This window comes from Pelobates fuscus, chromosome 6, assembly GCF_036172605.1.
Source record: "Pelobates fuscus isolate aPelFus1 chromosome 6, aPelFus1.pri, whole genome shotgun sequence".
Classification (NCBI taxonomy): Eukaryota; Metazoa; Chordata; class Amphibia; order Anura; family Pelobatidae; genus Pelobates; species Pelobates fuscus.
The window spans coordinates 88483136-88502767 of record NC_086322.1 but is presented as its reverse complement, the minus strand read 5'-3'; the positions used below and the strand labels follow the sequence as shown (position 1 = coordinate 88502767).

The window sequence follows — 19632 nt, the reverse complement described above, 5'->3', positions numbered from 1 at the left end:
AATCTTTTAATTTTTACACTGATTGTATGTATTACACATAGTATCTCTTAGTTCTGGATCGAATTATGTAATTAATCAATTAACGCAGTACCTATACATGGCCACTAGATGGCAGTGTAACATTGAAAGAGCATGCGTTGTGCTCAGTATTTCAATCTACACTTTTGTCTCCAAGTGGCAGCGTCTCTCTCCTATCAGAGTTAGGGGCGTGGTACATTGTGTCCAATCATATCCATCTTTCATCTATAAAGAACTCGGGCTCGCGGCTTTCTAGCCATAGCTCCTGATAACCTTGTGGTAGGTGAGACGCTCAGTTTGACAGAATGGCCCGTACTAAGCAGACAGCCCGTAAATCCACCGGAGGGAAGGCTCCCAGGAAGCAGCTGGCCACCAAGGCTGCCAGGAAAAGCGCTCCCGCTACCGGTGGTGTCAAGAAACCTCACCGTTACCGCCCTGGCACGGTAGCTCTTCGGGAAATCCGTCGCTATCAGAAATCCACTGAGCTGCTGATCCGCAAACTGCCCTTCCAGCGCCTGGTCCGTGAGATCGCCCAGGACTTCAAAACCGACCTGCGCTTCCAGAGCTCTGCTGTCATGGCCTTGCAAGAGGCTAGCGAGGCTTACCTGGTTGGCCTCTTCGAGGATACCAACCTGTGTGCCATCCACGCCAAGAGAGTGACCATCATGCCCAAAGACATCCAGCTGGCTCGCAGGATTAGAGGAGAGCGCGCTTAATGCCATTCTCCTGACCAATCTCTTCATTTCTCCAACCAAAGGCTCTTTTCAGAGCCACTATGTCTTCAACCAAACGAGCTTGTCAATCCCTTCCTCCCGCACCCTTTATTATCCAGGACTATGTTCTTTATTTCTATTGGCTAATCTCCTGCACTTTACTAGCAAACAGGTCCTGCTGTGAGGCATAATAAAGTACATTAACAATAATACAAGCACTTGGAAATAATTATACCTAAAAACAGAACCATTCATCCCATTTTCTATGATTTATATATGTATATTGCTTTTTTTTTTTCTCCTTGGAGCTAGATAATCATTTTCTCTCTCTCCACCCACCCCAATTCCCAGTTTCAGTCAGAATCCTAACATTTTTGAGAGATTCGTAGCTGTTTAAATGTGCATCAGAAAATGTATAAATAATGAAAGCAGGAAAAAACGAAGAATCTTACCAAGTTTATAAGAACCTAAATCGCTTTTTATTTTTTTATTTTCAATGTCAATTTCAGTATTCTGCTTTCCAACTTCCTACGTTCATTTTGAAAACCACACGGGAAAATCTTTAAAAGATTTGTCGGCATATGCTTTAATAGATCCTTTGTTTCTTTTGTTTTTGAAGGTATGGCATACTTGTTACAATTTGATACTATGTTACTGTGTGCCATTCCAGCCACTGATAAGGTGAATGTGTATTTGATTTTGATTATCCTACCAGGAAAACATGTTTATTAGAAACCTAATTTTGTATATATTTTTTTAAATTTTTTTATTTATTTTATTTAAGTTTCAGTATTATACTTTCCAACGTTCCCTTGTTCGTTTTATACTTGTGGTAGGGGCATAAAAAGGCCCAGGCAAGAGTGTAAGGAGAGTATGACTGTGTAGCAATGTGTAAGAAGAGGAAAAGTCGGTTGAGGTGTGCGGGGAACGTAGCAGTAGACCTGTAAATAAAGAGGGCCTACCAAGTAATGAATAGAGAAAAGTATAAAAGGGAGAGGAGGGTGGGGTCAAGCAACACTAAGAAACGAACGGGACAGGTGGAGGTGAGTAGTGAGCTTAAATAGGGGACCATGCCCATCCCACAACTGCAGGCCAAGCCTTCACATTTGTGGTAGGGGCATAAAAAGGCAGAGGCAAGAGTGTAAGGAGAGCAATGTGTAAGAAGAGGAAAAGTTGGTTGAGGTGTGCCGGAACCGACGTAGCAGTAGGCCTGTAAATAAAGAGGGCCAAAAAGATACAGACTAGAATTTATTACAATCAACAACAGGAAGAGCATGACTTACATGGACATAGTATGAAAAATATGTCTAGGTTCTGTAGTGGTTGTGGTATGAACAGAGTATGTGTAGTTCGAGTGTGAGGAAGTGTAAGTACATAATAGTCTCCCAAATTAACTAGGTGAGACCTCCTGAGGCATTATTGTAGGTTGGTTATGGTAGTAGTGGTAAGTTCACGGGGTCTAAGAAGACCGTAGAAAGCCAGGTAAATGGGAGTTTACTTACATGGTCGGAGTGAAAACATCAGAAAGGTCCAGCATCTAAAATGGAGAACAGTTCGGTCTTCCTAGTGTATGCAGGGAACGGGAGCTGACATTTCCGAAAATCTGTCATGAGGTGAAGAATCAACCAGGAACCGAAGGAGGCAGGCGTGGCAGAATCTCCCCTGCGAGATGGAGTACCAGACCTGGCCGGAGTGTCGGGCAGTAACAAGTGTTCGCCACCTTCCGGTACTTGATCCATGCTAAAAGAAAGAAGCGAGAAATCAGAGCAAGAAAAAGGACCAGAGTAAGTGTAGGACCAGTGTGAGCTGGCCAGCTTGCTAGTGCCGCAAGGCGGCGAAACAATTAAAACTAAGTTGGTGACAGGTGAGGCCCTGCTAGATGCCAAGCGGCTTGAGAGACTCTATCTATGCGTTGACGCGAGGGGATTTCGTGGCCACTGAACGTTGTGGCGGGGTGTCAGCCTCTCGGTGACCAGTAAAGCATAAGACAGAATGGGAGTGACAGGGTAGGCCCTCTCTATGCCACATGCGAGGCAACTAACTATGATTTGGCCCGAGGGGCGTAGTACCTCCGAGTATGAGGATGGGCGTTGGCGTCGCGGGACCACTAACCTAAGGCTAAGAAAGCCAGGGGGAGATAACCTCTATTGGACACCTAAGACTCTGACAGCCAGCCACATCTAGACTAGGTGGGGGGCGAAGTGCGAGACAGGACGTACCTGGGGAAAACATGTAACAAAAACGTAGGGGAGGTATGAGGCAGCAACGTAAGGCAGACCGTACCTGGAGTGTGGAGTAAGCACGTCAGAAACCAGGTGGTCAGGCCGTACAGAGGGAACTAGGAAATAGAACGTGTATTGGGTTACTAAATTAATAGATCAGGGTGGTGCAGTAGACATTGCTTACCTAGATTTCAGTAAGGATTTTGACACTGTTGCACATAGAAGGCTTGTCCATAAACTGAAATCTTGAAGTTTGGATTCCAATATTGTTGAATGGGCAAGGCAGTGGCTGAGTGACAGGCAACAGAGGGTTGTAGTTAATGGAGTATATTCGAGCATGGGCTTGTCACCAGTTGGGTACCTCAGGGATCTGTACCTGGACCCATTCTCTTTAATATTTTTATTAGTGATATTGCAGAAGATATATCTTTTTGCTGACACTACTAAGATATGTAACAGGGTTAATGTTCCAGGAGGGATAAGCAAAATGGCAAATGGTATAGGTAAACTAGAAAAATGGTCAAAGTTGTGGCAACTGACATTGAATGTGGATAAGGGCAAGATAATGCATCTTGGACATAAGATTATTTCTGATGACTCAAAGGTAGGAAGACAATGCTATAGAGCAGCAGGGAGTGCTTGCAGAATGTTTGGTTGTATAGGGAGAGGTATTGGCAGTAGAAAGAGGGAACTGCCCATGCCATTGTACAGAACGGCGACAATAGCCTAGGAACCCTTAACAATAATAATAACGAAGGTGATTGCACAATATTTCAGGAGCTTGAAGACCAAAAGCAGCCGGTGGCACGGCCCCGTTGCTGACAAACCCCGTCAAAAAACGCCTCTTTTGGGGTATTAACAAACACCTGCCTCATAGACGTCTGAATGTTGTTGAGAGTGGTGTAGCGGTATACTCTCGAGGATGGGTTACTACTGCCTGTGGTCGCTCCTTCCATGTTGTGCCCAGCCCTAGAGGGATTAGAGCTGCTAGCCAGTGATTATAGCCGCTTGCAGAAGGGCAATCGTGGTATCACCCAAACACTATTCGAGACCTAGTGAAGGGCGAAAAAAACCCTGTTTATTTCAGGCAAGATACACAGTCTTTATGCACAGACCCCTAGCAACATGAAAACATAAGCCCGCCCAAGCGTCGCTGTCTCTCGGAGATAATGGTATCTCAAGACACAGGAAGCCGAACACACCAAAACCACAAAAATACACACTGTACAGTAACACAACCCTACATGCCATACAATAGCGCCTGGTCTCAGCTATGATCCCTGCAAATAGCGGAGCTATCGGATGTGCAGAGCCCGAGAAATCATCGTACAAAGTCTGGGCTTGAGACTCTGTACATACCCGAAAATAGCTCCACAGAATCACTTGATTTTGTCCGGTGGATTCAAACTTTGCATCTCAACCACGTGATGGCCAATCAGGAGAAAGGCCATGAACCAATTTGCACCAATTGGCACTCAGGGAGGGGAGGTGTTTCGCCGGCAAATGGGTAGAAAGGGCGCCATACCCACATGTGACCACTTGAATGCCTGCATAGTTTTCAGGTTCCCCTGCAGGGGAACGCCCTACCTGCTCCTGAAGGAGCCATAATCACTGTCCAGGGAGGATCCAGGAGCCTCATGCCTGGCCAGCTTCCCCGGCTAGTGATTATGGCTCCTTTAGGAGCAGGTAGGGCGATGCCCCACAGGGGAACGTGAAAGCCATGCGGGCAAGCAAGTGGGATCATGTGGATATAGCACTCAGTGACTGCGTTCATACTTCTTGAGTTTCGGAGGTGTGTCACTGGCCGCGCTGAAGAAAGCCTTAGCCGCAACAGGCTACAGTGGTGTCGCTGGGGGTGGGCATGCCCCCCCCCTACATCATGCTGTGCCCCCCCTTGGGCCCCCTCAAATGCCAGCAACCTGCTGTCCATGTGTTTAAATTCGATTCCCTCGGGCTGTAACAGGAGAGAGGAGCTGGAGCGGTGCTGGGGGCTGTCTGTGGCCGGAGGGAGCACTGACAGGCTCCCCGGCACAGGCCGCGCCCCAAATGAAGCCCCACTTCCCGAAAATAAGCCCCGCCCCTGCCGTTAAGCAGCAGCCCATGCTGCTGCTCTGCAAAGGCCAGAAGATGTCTGAGTGTCTGACCCCCAGCAACAGGTAGGCTTGATGTGCTCAGGTGTGTGTGTGTCTCTGCTAGTGAGGAAGCTTGTGTGTGTGTGTATGGACTCAGCAGTCTGTGTGTGTGTGTGTGTGTGGGCTCAGCAGTCTGTGTGTGTGTGTGTATGGACTCAGCAGTCTGTGTGTGTGCGTGTGTATATGGACTCAGCAGTCTGTGTGTGTGCGTGTGTGTGTGTGTATGGACTCAGCAGTCTCTGTGTGTGTGTGTGTGTGTGTGTATGGACTCAGCAGTCTGTGTGTGTATGGACTCATCAGTCTGTGTGTGTGTGTATGGACTCAGCAGTCTGTGTGTGTATGGACTCATCAGTCTGTGTGTGTGTGTGTGTGTGTATGGACTCAGCAGTCTGTGTGTGTGTGTGTATGGACTCAGCCGTCTGTGTGTGTGTGTGTGTGTGTCTGTGTATGGACTCAGCAGTCTGTGTGTGTGTGTGTGTGTGTGTGTATGGACTCAGCAGTCTGTGTGTGTGTGTATAGACTCAGCAGTCTGTGTGTGTGTGTGTGTGTGTGTATGGACTCAGCAGTCTGTGTGTGTGTGTGTATGGACTCAGCAGTCTGTGTGTGTGTGTGTGTGTGTGTGTATGGACCCAGCAGTCTGTGTATGGACTCATCAGTCTGTGTGTGTGTGTATGTGTGTATGGACTCAGCAGTCTGTGTATGGACTCATCAGTCTGTGTGTGTGTGTGTGTGTGTATGTGTATATGGACTCAGCAGTCTGTGTGTGTGCGTGTGTGTGTGTATATGGACTCAGCAGTCTGTGTGTGTGTGTGTGTGTGTGTGTGTATGGACTCAGCAGTCTGTGTGTGTGTGTGTGTATGGACTCAGCCGTCTGTGTGTGTGTGTGTGTGTGTGTGTATGGACTCAGCAGAATGTGTATGGACTCATCAGTCTGTGTGTGTGTGTATGTGTGTATGGACTCAGCAGTCTGTGTGTGTGTTTGGACTCAGCAGTCTGTGTGTGTGTGTGTGTGTGTGTTTGGACTCAGCAGCAGGGCCGCCATCAGGGCATGACAACCATAACGGTTGTCATGGGCCCGGCGGTCCTGGGGGGCCCGAGCCCCACATTCATTATGTGCACATATATATATCTAGCGATTTTCGCTATATATACGTGCACAGAGGGCGCCCTGCTACCTGTACATTGCAGAGGGGGGCAAAGCAGCACACTCTGTCCTCCTTTCCAGCTGCTCTCTGTCTAACTTTCCTGCGGCCGCCAGAGCGCACAGCACGCAGGCCTGTCTCGCGAGAGTTAGTCAGAGGGGAGCTGGAAAGGAAGACAGTGTGTGTTGCTGGGCCCCCTCTTCAATGTACCGCGGCTGGCACCCTCCACCATGCCACTGGACCAACAGGGAATGCGATCTCCCCCCTCCCTGGCATGGTAAGAACCAGGGAGGGGGGAATAAAATTGAAATATACACACACAAATAAAAAAAATACTACACACACACACATACTAGGTTCACTAAACACACTCTGCACTACACACACACTACATTCACTAAACACACTCTGCACTACACACACACACACACACTACATTCACTAAACATACTCTGCACTACACATACACTACATTCACTAAACACACTCTGCACTCACTACAAACACTACATTTACTAAACACACTGTGCACTACACACACACTACATTCACTAAACACACTTTGCGCTACACACTACATTCACTATACACATTTTGCTCTACACACACACACTACATTCACTATACACATTTTGCACTACACACACTACATTCACTAAACACATTCTGCACTACACATACTCACACTACATTCACTAAACACACTCTGCCCTACACACACACTACATTCACTAAACACACTTTGCACTACATTCACTAAGCACACTTTGCACTACACACACACACACTACATTCACTATACACACACATTTCACTCACTACACACTACATTTACTAAACACGCTCGGTACTACACACACACACACACTACATTCATTAAACACACTTTGCACTACACACAAACACACACACACTGCATTCACTATACACACGTTGCACTCACTAGTTGCATTTTACATTTACTAAACACACTTTGCACTCACTACAAACACACTACATTCACTATACACACTACATTCACTATACACACTACATCCACTACAAAAACACACACTCTGCATTCACTATACACACCTACATTCACTACACACACACTCTGCATCTAATGCATGCATACAAACATTACATACATTACACTAAATGTACAATCTGCATCCACTATACACACTGCATCCATGACACACATACTGCATCCACTATACACACTGCATCCATGACACAAATACCGCATCCACTACACACATTCTACATCCACTATACACACTGCATCCATGACACACATTCTACATCCACTATACACACACACTTCATCCTTGTGGGCGGACTTGGTGCTGGCCCCGGGGGCCCAGATCTTGATCTGTGTCAGGGGCCCTAAAATTTCTGATGGCAGTCCTACTCAGCAGTCTGTGTGTGTGTAAGGACTCAGCAGTCTGTGTGTGTGTGTTTGTGTGTGTGTGTATGGACTCAGCAGTCTGTGTGTGTGTATGAACTCAGCAGTCTGTATGTGTGTAAAGACTCAACAATCTGTGTGTGTGTGTGTGTGTGTGTGTGTTTATGGACTCAGCAGTCTCTGCCTGTGTATGGACTCAGCAGCCTGTGTGTCTGTGGGTGTATGGACTCAGCAGTCTGTGCGTGTGTATGGATTCAGCAGTCTGTGGGTGTATGGACTCAGCAGTCTGTGGGTGTATGGACTCAGCAGTCTGTGTATGTGTGTGTGTGTGTGTGGACTCAGCAGTCTGTGTGTGTGTATGGAATCAGCAGTATGTGTGTGTGTGTGTGTGTGTGTGTCTGTGTATGGACTCAGCAGTCTGTGTGTGTGTGTCTGTGTATGGACTCAGCAGTCTGTGTGTGTATATGGACTCAGCAGTCTGTGTCTGTACTCAGCAGTCTGTATGTCTGTGTGTGTGTGTATGGACTCAGCAGTCTGTATGTCTGTGTGTGTGTGTGTATGGACTCAGCAGTCTGTGTGTGTGTATGGAATCAGCAGTATGTGTGTGTGTGTGTCTGTGTATGGACTCAGCAGTCTGTGTGTGTGTGTGTCTGTGTATGGACTCAGCAGTCTGTGTGTGTATATGGACTCAGCAGTCTGTGTCTGTACTCAGCAGTCTGTATGTCTGTGTGTGTGTGTATGGACTCAGCAGTCTGTATGTCTGTATGTCTGTGTGTATGGACTCAGCAGTCTGTGTGTACGTGTATAAATCAGCCTGTGTGCATTCAGCAACGCCTGTGTGCATTCAGAAATCTGTGTGTGTGTGTGTGTATGTATTCACACCTCTGCCGGTAAGTCTTGCATGATGCCGACCTCTGTGTATTGATGGCTCCGCCGGCGACTCTACCAGCCACAGTCCGGCCGGTATTTGCCGTGGTGCTAACCTGGTGCGGCTGTACTAGGGTCAGAGTGCCCCTCGTGTCTCTTAGCCCCTGAGCCTCCTTGCCATTTATTTTGACAACTTGCCTATGCTCGGCATGGCTGTCCTCCACAGCTTGTACCGGGGCCATCTCATGAAGCACTGGCCAAATTTCCTGGGTTGCGCCTGGACCACCCCCGTAACGGTTTCCCTCTTCACAGTGGGCTCCGGCTCAGGGCTGGTTAGATGGGGGTCAGTTCCACTCCATCCGGATTTGCTGGGGGCAGTTGTTCCTGTAATGCCTGGGCTGTTTACAAGGGTAAACAGCGAGGGTTGGTGCGATGTGGCTCTACTGTGGTAGCCATGGGGTGCTGTGTGGAGGGCTGGGGGTTATAGGGTTGAGGTAGTGGGGTGTGGGGCCGAGGGAGGCAGTGACAGTATGTGGAGGGTGTAGTGTGACAGTGTGTGTGAGGGGGTAGTGTGACAACTTGGGGCAGTGCCATTGTGGGGGAGGGAGTAGTCTGATAGTGTGGGGCAATGACAGTGTGAGGCAGTGTGACAGTGTGGGACAATGACATTGTAGGAGTGGGGCAGTGACATTGTGGTGTAGGGGACAGTGTGTGTTGGGAGTGGCAGTGTGACAGCTTGCGGCAGTGACATTGTGGTGGAGGGGGCAGCGTGACAGTGTATGTTGGGAGTTGGCAGTGCGACAGCTTGGGGCCTGTGACATTGTGGTGGAGGGGACAGTGTGTGTTTGGAGGCGGCAGTGTGACAGCTTGGGTAAGTGACATTGTGGGGGAGGGAGTAGTCTAACAGTGTGGGGCAGTGGGACAGTGACACTGTGGGCAATGGGACAGTGACAATGTGATGGAGGGGGCAGTGTGACAACTTGGGGCAGTTATATTGTGGGAGAGGGAGTAGTCTGACAGTGTGGGACAGTGACAGTGTGGACAATGGGACAGTGACATTGTGAAGGAGCAGCAGAGCCACTTGATGAGGGTGCAGAGACATGCGACTAGAAAGTGGGGCTACATCGCGAGTAGTTGGCAAGCCGTGAATGCGGCAGCAAATCACTAGATGGAACATTTCTGTCTCAATTTGACTTCCATTATGTCATGCACATCGGGCAACTGCCCTGAATCAGCCATGCGGAAGTCAATTCCGCTATTGCACAATATTTTTTTCATAACTCCATGGGAGCTGAATTGTACCCTTGGGGGTAAGCTTACCTTGGGTTGGGAAATCCATGCCAACCAATAGGAGAAGGAGCTGCCATTCAAACTTGTTTGCGCCATTTATCACGATTGGTCGGCGAGCCCTCAAGGGCTTAGCTTGTAACTCCTCCCCTCTGTGAGTGCTGATTGGTTGCTGCATGGTTTAGGCGTGTAGTTTGACTCTACAGGCCTAAACCAAGTGGAACTATTTGTGAGAATGTACAGAGTGTTAAGCCCAGACTTTATATGATGATTTCTCTGGCTCTGTACATCCGATCGCCCCGCTATTTGCAGGGATTATAGCTGGGACCAGGAGCTATTTGGTGATGTATGGCATGGGGTTGTGTTACTGTATTGGGTGAGTTTTGGGTTTTTTGTGTGTTCGGCTTCCTGTGTCCGGGAGATACCATTATCTCCCAGACACAGCGATGCCTGTGCATAAATACTTTGTATCTTTCCTACAATAAACAGTTCTTGTTTACCCTTCCCTAAGTCTCGACTAGTGTTTGGGTGATACCACGCTTGCCTTCCTGCAAAATACTATAATCACTGGTTTGCAGCTATAATCACTCTAGGACTGGGCACAACTAGGAAGGGGCGACCACAGGCGGTAGTAACCCATTCTCGAGAGGGTATACCGCCACATCACCCTCCGCTAAAGGGAACATTGAAAAGCTCCTGTAGGATCTACAAGCGGTTAGGAAAGCAGACCTAGCAGAAAGCAAACTGAAATAGGCAGCCTGAATCGACTCATTAGCGACGTTAAATACCGAGAGGAGGAACGAGAGGGACTACTGACTGTGACCCATACACAAACGATAAGATCTCCCAACAGGTCCAGAGGCTTAACCGCACAGTACCATCACTGGAAGCACAACATCGACATAAAAATATCTGGTCCTGAGGGGCACAAGAAACAGTGGGCCCAGATGCCCACTCCACTGTTGATATGGAGGACTTTCATATTAAAATATTTGATGATGGGGGCAGGGCCAGGCCGCCGAGCGAGATGGTCGCATGTCAGACCAGCTCCCGAAATTTACAACGGAAGAACAAGCAATCAGTTTATTTTGGCATAAAAAGTTGACAAAAATCAGTGAAACACATCGGGTGGAGAGTACCGGACCCAGGGTGAGGCTGGCCCGACCGGTTTCAGTCCCCTGGGGGATGAATCCTCACTGGCATCAACGAGGCCTACTCCGGCGGTGAGTGGGGCAGACGGTCGCTGCCCCGCTATCCTGCTCATCGGTGCTCAGACAGGAGCCAGACCCGTGGAGCTTTGGCCCCGTTCCCCCCCCCCATGGACCGGGGGGGTGATCCCGGTCCCCACCCCCGCATGCCCCGACCATCCCGGGAGCAGCAGCAGGGCCGCCTGGATCCAGCACCAAAGCGCAGCGTGCAAGATGGCGGAGACCAAGGATGCTGGCACCAAAACCGGCAGTGAGGCTCAGAAGCGACCCACACCGCTCCCCCTGCACAGAATAAACTTGCGGGCAGCACCGGCTAGAAGCGGCACCTTCACAAGAGACCACAGAGCGCAGAGTCCACCTTTAAAATGGCGGAGACTGCATGCCCAGCTATCCATGCCCGAGGGCTGACTGAGGCACCCTCCCTTCTGACTTCTCAAGGACGGACTGCCGAAGGACGCCAAGCAGGAACAGGCGAGCACATCCTCATACCCCACTAGTCTCACTACAGAGGGACAACAACTTAACCTTACCTTCCACACTGCATGCGGGCCAACGAACGCGGATTAACCACCTACAGCCACCATACTGTACACGATGATCGGCACGGCAACAGGGACTCTTTTCCCGCCTAAGACAGACACTCGTCTGGATCGCCCATACAGGGACTGCCACCATACGAACATGACACACATCGGGACTATAACTACCATAGCAGTCCTTATATCCCCTTTTATTTAAATGCTTCGAGATATATTTAGGGGGGTCCCTTGGCAGGCGACCACTGACTGCCCATCAAAAGTGTACTCACAAGGGTAATTCCATCTCCTGAAAGAGTAACTATGCGGCTGTTAATATACATATATTTGTGTGTACCTAACATTAATGCAGAGCACTGTATATCACCTAGCCTAACATACCCTCATTTTGTTATAGCTATCCTTGACTACAATACAATTGGTAGTCAGTGGTCTTTATTATATAATATGTCTGTCTAGCATGTAACCTAACGTTTAATAATTAACCTGTCCCAACCGAGTACAGCCTTGCATGTAAGCTACTATACGTTGACAGTATTAAGTCGAGAAGACAACCGTATTAAAGCGAGAGATAACCGTATTAAAGCGAGAGATAACCGTATTAAGGCGAGAGATAACAGTATTAAAGCGAGAGATAACAATATTAAAGCGAGAGGAAACAGTATCAATGCGAGAGATTACAGTATTAAAGCAAGAGATAACAGTATTTAGCCACAGCATGTTACTATATATATATAAAATGAGGTTGATAATCATAGGAGACTTTGTCAATATGTTATGACGACCCCATCCTGTACAACTCTTGAACGTCTCCCTCTCTTTTTTCTGTACCCCCATAATCACATGCCTCAACAAAAATAAAGAATTTAAAAAATAAATAAAATATTTGATGATTTGCCATTCTCCGTCCTGATGGAGTGGCGAAGATGCAGGTACTCTGGTGGTGGGTGCCTCAAGGAGATTCTGTGTCAACACTGTCGGCTGGAGAGTCACTTGCACCCTTCAATTGACGCCTCTACGACTATCGAGGGTGAATGTAGATCCACCCAAAGCCGTAATCAGTCTGAGACGAGGTGGTGAGGAGAAGAGCCAAGACCCTCTATAAACCACCCGGCCTGGCATATGGGTTGCATTGGGGCTGTTTGTTTTCCCAGACACACTGTCTATTTGACACAACCTGCTTTTATTTTTGGTTTTACAGTAATGCATTTTTTCTTTTGTACTTACCTTGTGAAAGTTAATGTTGTACTTTTCCTGTGAGAGGGAGGGTATTTAAATAGCTGGGAATGATGGCCTGTGGGCGAGGGAACCTGTGTGTAAGCCAGGTGTGGGAAAGGTGGCCTGTAGTGACCCTAATTGAGACTACCCCTCCTCTACCATTTTGCACCAGTGGGCTTACCTAGAGGACAGAAGGCTGTTTTAAAGGAAATCTAGGCTGCCCATGGGTTGGGTCTGTGGACCGTGAATAGTCCAGCCCCACAATGAGGTCTCAGTGAAAACCATTTTTAGAAAAAGTCGCTTGGCTTTGAGAATATTATCTCGAGTGGTATATAAAATCCCTTGCCGTGTGAATGTGTGCATGCATGTCCTGATGTGTGGATGGAGGCAGTTAGCTGACCCACTGTGCAAGGGAGAAGAAAATAGGGAGGAGGCCCAGGCTTTGATGATTGACCCTCAACCTCATGTTGATTAGATTTGCCTCATTTCTAGTGATATGAAAGTATACAAATTTAAGCCTACTAGAATTTACAAAATATGGGAAAGCTATGACTTTATGTGTCTTACTTGAATGATACCACATCAAGAATAAATATATATTTATTTATTTTTTTTTAAAGGGGGAGGGGAGAGGGTTTTTGGTTCATCTATATTTTTAGTGTTTAGAAATATGGAAAACAAAATAAACAACGTAGTACAATTAAAGCAGAACAGTAATACATTTCCAAAAGGTTTGTACATGTGAAGGAGAGCACATCCCAAAATACAGCATGAAATCTTACAATACTACTTACTTAGACCTATCTTGGCAATACGGAATTTAGTTACACCGTATGGCATACTGGCTTATTTTGAAGCAGGAGAGGACCCCCACATGGCCATATGGTGTGACTAAATCCCACCTAGGAGAAATCTGACTGGCTTTGGAGTTGAGATTTTTTTTTTTGTGGCATGATTGGAAGTCACTTGAAATTGGAATTTGCCGCCCTCTTTTGCATTACCAGTAGAAAGAGAGGCATGCTCATTCACTAAAACCTGAATTATAAAATTGAGGCAAAAAAACCCCAAAAGATCTCAAGTTTAATTGAATCTACCGATGTGTGAAAATCGGGATGGATTGGAGTCTTTACTTCCTTCCACCTTATAATGATATGCAGCACTTTCCTATTGTTCACAATAGTGACTTAACTATTAATCCGCTTTTGATCGATTTCTTGTGTTTCACTAAAGACTCCCCAGTGTATAACAAGTAGTAATAGCAATGGTTAGAAAGGGAAAGTCCGCTAGGTGTGTTTTAATGGAAATTTGAAAAGCATCACTTAGTTCGTTAGCCGAATTACAGAGACTGTAAAAAAGAGGTATTAGACCCTTAAATACTAAATTCCCTTTGACGTGTCACTGTAGTGAATAACCGTATAAGAATGTAGCAAGACAGTGATCACCTCCATACAGTCATATATCAGTGTGAGCTCTTTCTGGGGATTGTGGGTGGCTCTTAAAAGAGCCTTTGTGTAAGTTTGGGAGCTGAGGGACAGTGGAGTTACTTGCTCTTGGCTGGCTTGTGGCTGTCGGTTTTCTTGGGCAGTAAAACAGCCTGGATATTGGGCAATACCCCACCCTGGGCTATGGTGACCCCTCCGAGCAGTTTGTTGAGCTCCTCGTCGTTGCGCACAGCGAGCTGCAGATGGCGGGGGATGATGCGGGTCTTCTTGTTGTCTCGGGCTGCATTCCCAGCCAGTTCCAGGATCTCGGCGGTCAGATACTCCAGCACTGCAGCCAGATAGACCGGAGCTCCGGCTCCAACCCGCTCGGCATAATTGCCCTTTCTGAGCAGCCTGTGGACACGGCCGACTGGGAACTGCAGACCTGCTCTGGATGATCGGGTCTTGGCTTTAGCCCTGACTTTGCCGCCCTGTTTGCCTCTTCCTGACATTTTCAAAACGAAATCGAATTATCGTCTAGACCTTGGCGCCCCCTGCACGGCTATTTATACCATCTCAGATACCGCGAGCTCTAATCTAATTGGTTGCATTTTAAAGCCACCAATCAGCGTCCGACTCAGAAAGTAACCAATCGCTGTAGGTTACCGCGTTCCATGCTCAATGCTCTTACTGAACGAACCAATAGAAAATGCACACAGGTCAGGCTTTACTGCCAGGGCTTCTATATATAGAGCAGCTGGGGAACGTGTTCCTTATTCTGTTGGAAATTTCGTAAGATTTCTCTGATCATCATGCCTGAACCAGCCAAGTCCGCTCCCGCACCCAAGAAGGGCTCTAAAAAAGCCGTGACCAAGACCCAGAAGAAGGATGGGAAGAAGCGCAGAAAGAGCAGGAAGGAGAGCTATGCCATCTACGTGTACAAGGTGCTGAAACAGGTCCACCCCGACACCGGTATCTCCTCCAAGGCCATGGGGATCATGAACTCCTTTGTCAATGATATCTTCGAGCGCATCGCAGGGGAAGCCTCCCGTCTGGCTCACTATAACAAGCGCTCCACCATCACCTCCCGGGAGATCCAGACCGCTGTACGGCTCTTACTGCCCGGAGAGCTGGCCAAACACGCCGTGTCTGAGGGCACCAAGGCAGTGACCAAGTACACCAGCGCCAAGTAAAGACCCGTCACCCAAACTCTAATAACACAAAGGCTCTTCTAAGAGCCACCCACACAATCCACGAGAGAGCTGTGACTATATTACGAGAGTATTCTCTATGTGCGAAATGTAAAAAGTAATCGATTGTCGCGTTACACTATTTCAATTTTGAAATCTTCTTCAAGCTAAAATAAATTGTAAAACACTCTCAATGGCAGAACCTATAGTGTAACATTTATTCTGCTGGTTATAAAGTATACTAAAAGATACAACAGCCTGAAACTATTATAATGTATCAATCTAGCTTACACATGAAACGTGTTTCCATTCACACTCCTCTCTCACAAATTATACAATGCTGCCATCTCGTGTATACAGATTGCAATGGTTACTTTTTGTTTAATACATATCATGGATCAAACCAGCAATATCAATCTCAATGAATACTTTATAAATTAAAATTAGGAGTTTGGTGGGTCTGTTTCCCTCTTATAATGTATTTATTACCAAATTTATACATTCAGCGTTCTCTGCATGGCGTTTTTAAAGCGGGAAAGTCGGTTACAAAATGGCGAAGTTTAAATCCTGCACGATATAGTCCCCCTGCTGGCTCTGTCACAGCAGCTTTTTGTTCTTCCACTTTCCTCTCCCGCCATTTCCTGGCCACATACTGATTGCAGTTTCATTAAGCAGTATTTTGTGATGATAAAATGCATATAGTTTAACCCTTTCATACTCAGGTGGAAACGACTGCCATATAATTTGTATGGACTGTGATGCTTAGAGAATTCTAATGATTCCTCAAACTATAATTATCACAGTATAGAATGTCTAGTTTTAGGTCTGTTTCGAGGTGTATAAAGTCAGTATGCAGCATGTTTTCCATATAAAAAGCGGGAATGGCTGCTTCGATCACAGCAGCTTTTCTCTCCGGCCGTTTTAGATCACATACTGACTGCAGTTTAGTGCAGAGAGGATTCTAGTCTTACTAACAAGGAAGACTTTAACCCTCTCAGCCTCCAATGCCCTTATTTCATGTTTTATGAGAGCATTGCATTCAAACAGAAAACGAAGCAGGATATTCGGGGAAACATAAGGCAACATTATATGGATAGGAAACACATTGGAGTTTGTGTTACCGGAAGGCTACTCTGTAATTTCTCGTTCTCCAATATGTTGTAGGGAGCATTGAGACAGCCGAGCCATCCTGGTGGAATTATAGCCTTATGAGGGAAGGAGTGGGCGGCTCTGAAAAGAGCCTTTGGTTTGAATGAATTATCGAACATCAGCCGAAACGTTTAACCTCCGAAACCGTAGAGAGTGCGGCCCTGGCGTTTCAGCGCGTACACCACGTCCATGGCGGTGACCGTCTTCCTCTTGGCGTGCTCGGTGTATGTGACGGCATCGCGGATAACGTTCTCCAGGAAGACTTTCAGCACTCCTCGAGTCTCCTCGTAAATGAGGCCGGAGATTCGCTTGACACCTCCTCTGCGAGCCAAACGGCGGATAGCCGGTTTAGTGATCCCCTGGATGTTATCACGGAGCACCTTCCTGTGCCGCTTGGCACCACCTTTACCGAGCCCTTTCCCTCCTTTACCGCGACCAGACATTCTGAGCTGAGACAAGTGGAACAATGAATGCTCCCAACACGGCTGCCTTCTCTTATATGTCTCTTGAGACGACCGAGTGGGGAACTGATAGACAAATCAAACCGTCACTGGGCGGCTCTTGTCGTTGATTGGCTGATGCAGGAGGTTGTGCTTTGCGGTGATTTGCTGAATAGTCATTTTTGAACTAGAGAAAAAAAAACGCCAGCGGGAAAGGTTTCTACCGTATTCGAATTTGCAGCTCCGGCAAGTATTCAGTGCAGACTGCATTTACTGATAAAATGTTTCATTTTCCTTCCCTTTGCTTCATACATAATAGACAAATCCTGTAATAGCACGGAATGCAGGTAAAGAGATTAAAAGTAAATATGTCTCGATAAATTATTTAGCTAAAGACATAATTATAATCTTTTAATTTTTACACTGATTGTATGTATTACACATAGTATCTCTTAGTTCTGGATCGAATTATGTAATTAATCAATTAACGCAGTACCTATACATGGCCACTAGATGGCAGTGTAACATTGAAAGAGCATGCGTTGTGCTCAGTATTTCAAACTACACTTTTGTCTCCAAGTGGCAGCGTCTCTCTCCTATCAGAGTTAGGGGCGTGGTACATTGTGTCCAATCATATCCATCTTTCATCTATAAAGAACTCGGGCTCGCGGCTTTCTAGCCATAGCTCCTGATAACCTTGTGGTAGGTGAGACGCTCAGTTTGACAGAATGGCCCGTACTAAGCAGACAGCCCGTAAATCCACCGGAGGGAAGGCTCCCAGGAAGCAGCTGGCCACCAAGGCTGCCAGGAAAAGCGCTCCCGCTACCGGTGGTGTCAAGAAACCTCACCGTTACCGCCCTGGCACGGTAGCTCTTCGGGAAATCCGTCGCTATCAGAAATCCACTGAGCTGCTGATCCGCAAACTGCCCTTCCAGCGCCTGGTCCGTGAGATCGCCCAGGACTTCAAAACCGACCTGCGCTTCCAGAGCTCTGCTGTCATGGCCTTGCAAGAGGCTAGCGAGGCTTACCTGGTTGGCCTCTTCGAGGATACCAACCTGTGTGCCATCCACGCCAAGAGAGTGACCATCATGCCCAAAGACATCCAGCTGGCTCGCAGGATTAGAGGAGAGCGCGCTTAATGCCATTCTCCTGACCAATCTCTTCATTTCTCCAACCAAAGGCTCTTTTCAGAGCCACTATGTCTTCAACCAAACGAGCTTGTCAATCCCTTCCTCCCGCACCCTTTATTATCCAGGACTATGTTCTTTATTTCTATTGGCTAATCTCCTGCACTTTACTAGCAAACAGGTCCTGCTGTGAGGCATAATAAAGTACATTAACAATAATACAAGCACTTGGAAATAATTATACCTAAAAACAGAACCATTCATCCCATTTTCTATGATTTATATATGTATATTGCTTTTTTTTTTTTCTCCTTGGAGCTAGATAATCATTTTCTCTCTCTCCACCCACCCCAATTCCCAGTTTCAGTCAGAATCCTAACATTTTTGAGAGATTCGTAGCTGTTTAAATGTGCATCAGAAAATGTATAAATAATGAAAGCAGGAAAAAACGAAGAATCTTACCAAGTTTATAAGAACCTAAATCGCTTTTTATTTTTTTATTTTCAATGTCAATTTCAGTATTCTGCTTTCCAACTTCCTACGTTCATTTTGAAAACCACACGGGAAAATCTTTAAAAGATTTGTCGGCATATGCTTTAATAGATCCTTTGTTTCTTTTGTTTTTGAAGGTATGGCATACTTGTTACAATTTGATACTATGTTACTGTGTGCCATTCCAGCCACTGATAAGGTGAATGTGTATTTGATTTTGATTATCCTACCAGGAAAACATGTTTATTAGAAACCTAATTTTGTATATATTTTTTTAAATTTTTTTATTTATTTTATTTAAGTTTCAGTATTATACTTTCCAACGTTCCCTTGTTCGTTTTATACTTGTGGTAGGGGCATAAAAAGGCCCAGGCAAGAGTGTAAGGAGAGTATGACTGTGTAGCAATGTGTAAGAAGAGGAAAAGTCGGTTGAGGTGTGCGGGGAACGTAGCAGTAGACCTGTAAATAAAGAGGGCCTACCAAGTAATGAATAGAGAAAAGTATAAAAGGGAGAGGAGGGTGGGGTCAAGCAACACTAAGAAACGAACGGGACAGGTGGAGGTGAGTAGTGAGCTTAAATAGGGGACCATGCCCATCCCACAACTGCAGGCCAAGCCTTCACGTTTGTGGTAGGGGCATAAAAAGGCAGAGGCAAGAGTGTAAGGAGAGCAATGTGTAAGAAGAGGAAAAGTTGGTTGAGGTGTGCCGGAACCGACGTAGCAGTAGGCCTGTAAATAAAGAGGGCCAAAAAGATACAGACTAGAATTTATTACAATCAACAACAGGAAGAGCATGACTTACATGGACATAGTATGAAAAATATGTCTAGGTTCTGTAGTGGTTGTGGTATGAACAGAGTATGTGTAGTTCGAGTGTGAGGAAGTGTAAGTACATAATAGTCTCCCAAATTAACTAGGTGAGACCTCCTGAGGCATTATTGTAGGTTGGTTATGGTAGTAGTGGTAAGTTCACGGGGTCTAAGAAGACCGTAGAAAGCCAGGTAAATGGGAGTTTACTTACATGGTCGGAGTGAAAACATCAGAAAGGTCCAGCATCTAAAATGGAGAACAGTTCGGTCTT

At 46.5% G+C, this 19632-nt stretch overlaps 4 protein-coding genes across 4 annotated transcripts; 2 read left to right on the top strand and 2 right to left on the bottom strand.

Moving 5' to 3' along the window:
- Positions 1–323: 323 nt before the first annotated feature.
- Positions 324–18072, top strand: LOC134566075 (uncharacterized). The gene is made up of 4 exons (XM_063425784.1): positions 324–726; positions 1351–1412; positions 15111–15343; positions 17661–18072. The coding sequence occupies exons 1-4, from the start codon at positions 324–326 to the stop codon at positions 18070–18072; spliced, it is 1110 nt and encodes a 369-aa protein (XP_063281854.1).
- LOC134614340 (histone H2A type 2-B) lies at positions 14274–14666 on the bottom strand. The gene has a single exon (XM_063457991.1). It carries the CDS (start codon positions 14664–14666, stop codon positions 14274–14276), a length of 393 nt encoding a protein of 130 aa, XP_063314061.1.
- LOC134614341 (histone H2B 1.1) lies at positions 14967–15347 on the top strand. The gene has a single exon (XM_063457992.1). The coding sequence runs from the start codon at positions 14967–14969 to the stop codon at positions 15345–15347; it is 381 nt and encodes a 126-aa protein (XP_063314062.1).
- Positions 16625–16936, bottom strand: LOC134614342 (histone H4). The gene has a single exon (XM_063457993.1). It carries the CDS (start codon positions 16934–16936, stop codon positions 16625–16627), a length of 312 nt encoding a protein of 103 aa, XP_063314063.1.
- Positions 18073–19632: the final 1560 nt, after the last annotated feature.